This window comes from Pristiophorus japonicus, chromosome 6 (genome assembly GCF_044704955.1).
Source record: "Pristiophorus japonicus isolate sPriJap1 chromosome 6, sPriJap1.hap1, whole genome shotgun sequence".
Taxonomy (NCBI): Eukaryota; Metazoa; Chordata; class Chondrichthyes; family Pristiophoridae; genus Pristiophorus; species Pristiophorus japonicus.
In genome coordinates, this window is record NC_091982.1 from 196,295,554 (window position 1) to 196,301,553 (window position 6,000).

Sequence of the window (6,000 nt, forward strand, 5' to 3'; positions counted from 1 at the left end):
GCAGGAGCGGGAAGAGAATCCATTACAGGTGATTCTCTGGCTACGATTAGGTAGATAAGAATGGTACCAGGCATAGTCCCACCCAGCCGGATGACAGTGGAGAGGCATGGAGGATGACCAAACATAAGAAATAGGAGGGGGGGGGGGCAAGGTTAGATCCTTGGGAAACATCGGCATGGGTTTGGGAGGCAACAACACGTTCAAGGACTTTGGAGGAAAGGGAGGTTGGAGATGGGGCGATAGTTTGCAAGGACAGAGGGGATAAGGGTTGATTTTTTGAGAGGGGTGATGATGGCAGATTTGAAAGAGAGGGGGACAGTACCTGAGGAGAGAGAACCATTAAAAACATCAACTATTCATAGAAACATAAAAACATAGAAAATAGGAGCAGTAGTAGGCCATTCGGCCCTTCGAGTTTGCACCGCCATTCAATATGATCATGACTGATCCTCTATCTCAACACCATATTCCCGCTTTTTCCCCATACCCCTTGATGCCTTTTGTTTCTAAAAATCTATCTATCTCCCTCTTAAATATATTCAGTGACTTGGCCTCCAAAGCCATCTGTGGTAGAGAATTCGACAGGTTCACTACCCTCTGAGTGAAAAAATGTCTCCTCATCTCGGTCCTAAATTTCCGACCCCATATCCTGAGAATGTGACCCCTTGTTCTAGACTTCCCAGCCAGGGGAAACATCCTCCCCACATCCAGTCTATCCAACCCAATCAGAATTTTATACATTTCAATGAGATCCCCTCTCATTCTTCTAAACTCTAGTAAATACAGGTCTAGTCAACCCAATCTCTCCTCATACGACAGTCCTGCCATCCCAGGAATCAGTCTGGTGAACCTTTACTGCACTCCCTCTATGGCAAGTATATCCTTTCTTAGGTAAGGAGATCAAAACTGCACACAATACTCCAGGTGCGGTCTCACCAAGGCCCTGTATAACTGTAGTAAGACATCCTTGCTCCTGTACTCAAATCCTCTTGCAATGAAGGCCAACATACCATTTGCCTTCCTAACTGCTTGCTGCACCTGCATGTTTGTTTTCAATGACTGGTGTACAAGAACACCCAGGTCCCTCTGTACATCGACACTTCCCAAGCCATCACTTTTAAATAATACTTTGTCCTTATGTTTTTCCTACCAAAGTGGATAACTTCACATTTATCCACATTATACTGCATCTGCCATGTGTATGCCCACTCACTCAACCTATCTAAATCGTCTTGCAACGTCTTTGCATCCTCCTCACAACTCACAATGCCACCTAGTTTTGTGTCATCAGCAAACTTGGAAATATTACATTTGGTTCCCTCATCCAAATCATTTATATATATTGTGAATAGCTGGGGCCCAAGCACTGATCCCTGTGGTACCCCACTAGTCACTTCCCTCCACCCCGAAAAAGACCCGTTTATTCCTACTCTCTGTTTCCTGTCAGTTAACCAATTGTCAATCCATGCCAATACATTACCCCCAATCCTATGTGCTTTAATTTTGCACATTAACCTCTTATGTGGGACTTTATCAAAGGCCTTCTGAAAATCCAAATACACTACATCCACTGGTTCTCCCTTATCTATTTTGTCAGTTACAACTTTAAAAAACTCCAACAGGTTTGTCAAACATAACTTTCCTTTCATAAATCCATGTTGACTTTGTTTAATCCCGTTGAAAATGTGTCGCTATCACATCCTTTATAATAGACTCCAGCATTTTCCCTACTACTGATGTCAGGCTAACCGGTTTGTAGTTCCCCGTTTTCTCTCCCCCTCCTTTTTTAAATAGTGGGGTTACATTTGCCACCCTCCAATCTGCAGGAACTGATCCATAATCTATAGAATTTTGGAAGATGACAACCAATGCATCTACCAATTCCATGGCTACTTCTTTTAGTACACTGGGATGCAGATCATCAGGCCCTGGGGATTTATCTGCCTTCAGTCCCATTAGTTTCCGGCACTATTTTCTTACTAATTATCATTTCCTTTAGTTCCTCTTGCTCACTAGACTCTTGGTTCCCTAGCATTTCTGGGATGTTATTTGTGTCCTCTTCGGTGAAGACAGAATCGAAGTATTTATTTAATTGTTCTGCCATTTCCTTGTTCCCCATTACAAATTCTCCTGTTTCTGTCTGTAAAGGACCTACATTTGTCTTCACTAATCTTTTTCTTTTTACATACTTGTAGAAACCTTTGCTGTCAGTTTTTATGTTCCTTGCAAGTTTACTCTCATACTCTATTTTTCCCCTCTTAATCAATCTCTTGGTCCTTTTTTGCTGAATTATAAACTGCTCCCAATCCTCAGGCTTGCTACTTTTTCTGGCAACTTTGTATAACTCCTCTTTGGATCTAATACTATCCTTAATTTATTTTGTTAGCCATGGTTGGGCCACTTTTCCTTTTGTGTTTTAACGCCAGAAAGGAATGTATAACTGTTGCAATTCATGCATTCATTCCTTAAATATTAGCCATTGCCTATCCACCATCATGCCTTTTAATGAATCTTCCCAATCTATCATCGCCAATTTATTCCTCATACCTTCGTAGTTTCCTTTGTTTAGATTTAGGACCCTGGTTTCGGATTGAGCTACTTCACTTTCCATCTTAATAAGAAATTCAATCATGTTATGGTCACTCGTCCCTAAAGGACCCCGCACAACAAGACTGTTAATGAATCCCCTCTCATTGCACAGTACCCAATCTAGGATAGCCTGTTCCCTATTAAGCTCCTCAACATACTGGTCTAAAAAAAATCTCATGCACACTCGAGGCATTCATCTGCCACAGTATTATTACTAATTTGGTTTGGCCAGTCTATATGTAGATTAAAGTCACCTGCGATTACTGTAGTACCCTTGCTACATGCATCTCTAATTTCCTGTTTGATGCCATCCCCTACACTACCACTACTGTTTGGAGGCCTGCAGACAACTCCCACCAATGTTTTCTGCCCCTTGGTGCTCCTTAGCTCCACCCAGACTGATTCTACATCTTGATTTTCTGAGCCAATATCCTTTCTCACTATTGCTTTGATTCCCACCCTTTTCATGCCAGTTGCTTTGTTTGGGGGGAGGGAGGGGTGGGAGGGGGAAAGGGTCTTCCCAAACAGACAAGCACATTTGGAACCCTTAACTTCCTCCTATAGTCTTCCGGCTTTTAAAATCCAAACTCATCTCACTTGATTACTACTTCTTTATTTAGCTATTCTTCCCTTTTAGTCTTTGCAATTTTGGTGGTATTCTGCACTAAAGACCACAGCTCTTCCTCTCAATCACGCAACAAAAAGAGCTTGCAGGCTTGCTGGGGTGATGTGACATGGGCTGAAATACATCCATATTTTATAATGAACATCAAAACCACGCGCTGAAATATTATAAATGAAAAGCAAAACATTTGAAGATGCCAGATTTTGTTTTAAAATAGAGATCTTCGAATGAATAGAAATAAAAACAATTTTTTCCCCCCAAAATTTAGCAGTGACAAATTGACCTTTGTAAAATGGTGCACCACAACTTTTTTACCTCTTCACAGAGAAAATTTTTATTTGACTTTTCCTTCGCATCAGTAGAAAAGACTAGTGAATGGTAAAAAGAACATGAATAAATATTTTAAGATGAGATAACTTAAGAGAACCTTGCTTGTAGGCTCTCTGACTGGTTACTGTAGCAGAAAGCTTCAGTTCTGCTGGCAAGGCTTGTTATTTTACTATCCCTTTGTGCTACTCCTATTTTATCCACTATTCAAACTACTGTTAATTCAAAGTCACCAGGATAATTTGAGTTCAAACTGAGCTAAACAAAAACCTCCAGTGCTATTTTATTCCAACAGCTTAATTTGAATTAATAGATATTTCAACATTTTTATGCAAAAAAATAACAGTAGACTATGTTGAAATTCTACTTGCTCCAACTTTGCAGCGAAAAGTAGCATGAGCAGCTATGGACCTGAACCTCGTCCTTTTATCAAAAACTAAAAACTGTGGATTTCTTTACATCTACATTCAAATCCTTTCACTGCACTATATCTACGCTTTTAATGAGGCTGGTTTGCTTACATGTTGATGCCACTGTATTCATAGTTTCTTCTGAAATATTTGATGAATGTCATATTGTAATGATAAGAGAACACAATCAACACTTGGCAGAAAAGTTTAATGGCTCTGAATTTCCTCGGACTTTCTGCCATTATGCTGCCGTAACTTAATTGGAAGTGTGGCGGAAACCCCTTTTACACGTGCAAACATGCGCAGCGCCAGCAAGTCCAAGGGCAATATCTTTTGTAATCCCTAGACTTCTTGACAAGTCACTGCCAATAAGCACTGAAATAATACCAGTAATAAAAAAATCACAAATGCCAAGCAAAAAACTAAATTGGACAAGTTAAATTGTGTAGTTGATGGTAACACAAACTACTGCACATGGAAGATATCTTCACCATGGAGTAGTTTGCTATAGTAGCATTTACAAGACTTAAGTCATATGTTTTAGCATATTTAGCCATTGTAAAGTGTAGCCTCTGACGGAATAAAATATTTTATGGCAAACATAAACCGTTGAAATCTTAAGAGTCTGTCAATCGTAGCATATATAAATAACAGATAAAGTACATGACAAGGTGTGGTGTAAATATAAGGTTTCATGTCGTCAAGGTAGCCAAATGAAAGACGGAATGATCATATAAAAGTTATGTTCTGCTTTATTAGTGCTGCCCTTTAAGCAAGTTGAAATCCATGCTTTCTGATGTGCGCATTAATGTCATAAATTACATGACATTTGCTGACCTTTGGCTTAAAGTATCAGTGGTGGTCTCTGGATGAGAAGTACAACCTCTTCTGCTCCAAGCTTTATACATACCTCCTTTTCTACATATTTTCTTGCCGGGTTTTCTGGCACATTCCTTCGATATTCTTTTTACTGAAAAATGAATAAAAGACTAAAAAATAACATGAGCTCCGTCACAGACAGTAGGAGCATGCAACACCACCAACTGACTTAAAATTGTCCTTTCTACAAAGACAGGCTTCCAACTCATTGTGTCTGCACACACAATGGGCAAATTATGCACCTTTTCTTAAGTCAGTGAGAGGGGGATTGAGAACCAATATCCACCTCGATGGTCGTGCCATAGGGGGGAAAATGAGTGGGGTCGAGATACAAATCTGATGCATAGGGAAAGCTTCATGCATATACACATATATATATATATATACACACACACAAACCACAGCATGCAAACATTATGTCATGCTTCCTAAAACAAAGTAAGATATAACATTTAGTAAAGATTAAAATTAGATCTCCCTGTTTCTTATGGCTTACACTCACCATCTTCAGTAGGCACGTATATGTTTAGAAAGAGGCAATCTTCATTCTGTTCTTGGACATAAGAGGCAATTACTTCCAAGTTGGCTGTAAACCACACTGGAAGCATAACATCTGGCAACATACCATGTATATTTTGGGGACAAACTGGTGCAAAATGGGTGGCATTTCGGATTTCTGACCAAGAAGAAGGGGGCTCAGGGGGCTGGAAGCGGCGTTCTCCTGTTGGTGAAGCAGCATATGGTATGCCAAGATACTGGATTACTGGACCTAAGATTTCATTACTCAGTTCTTTTTTAATCCCCCTCAGTCTGCCATAATTGGTGTTCACCACTGGGTAGGTGTCATCTAGTTTCTGGCAGAGCACCAGGTTGCCCTTTAATGTAAATCCCAGTATCCAAAGAAGGAAGGTAATATCAAATCCCATTCGCACTGGATGAATCATCACCACCCTCAATATGCAGTTAAGCCATGGTGGCCTCTCTTGGTGAAGTGGCATGGTCTACAATGGGTCTCCACAAATATAGAAACAAAAATCCTGCTTGATATCTGGATGAAATCTCAGCAAACTACAAGGTGTTGTTTATAGAGTCCCAAGGCAAATCTCAAAGCTTTCTATATCAGAAATATTTCCCCATGGATTTCATACTTGAAGATCACCTTCATTTGAT

The 6,000-nt window shown here is 40.1% G+C and overlaps 1 protein-coding gene across 1 annotated transcript in view; it reads right to left on the reverse strand.

Moving 5' to 3' along the window:
- The window catches only part of nlgn1 (neuroligin 1), an 819,589-nt gene extending 813,840 nt beyond the window's left edge, over positions 1–5,749 (reverse strand). Inside the window, exon 1 of the mRNA XM_070882308.1 lies at positions 5,333–5,749. Coding sequence (XP_070738409.1) covers positions 5,333–5,453 — 121 coding nt within the window. The 5' untranslated portion in view covers positions 5,454–5,749. The remainder of the gene's footprint in view (positions 1–5,332) is intronic.
- Positions 5,750–6,000: the final 251 nt, after the last annotated feature.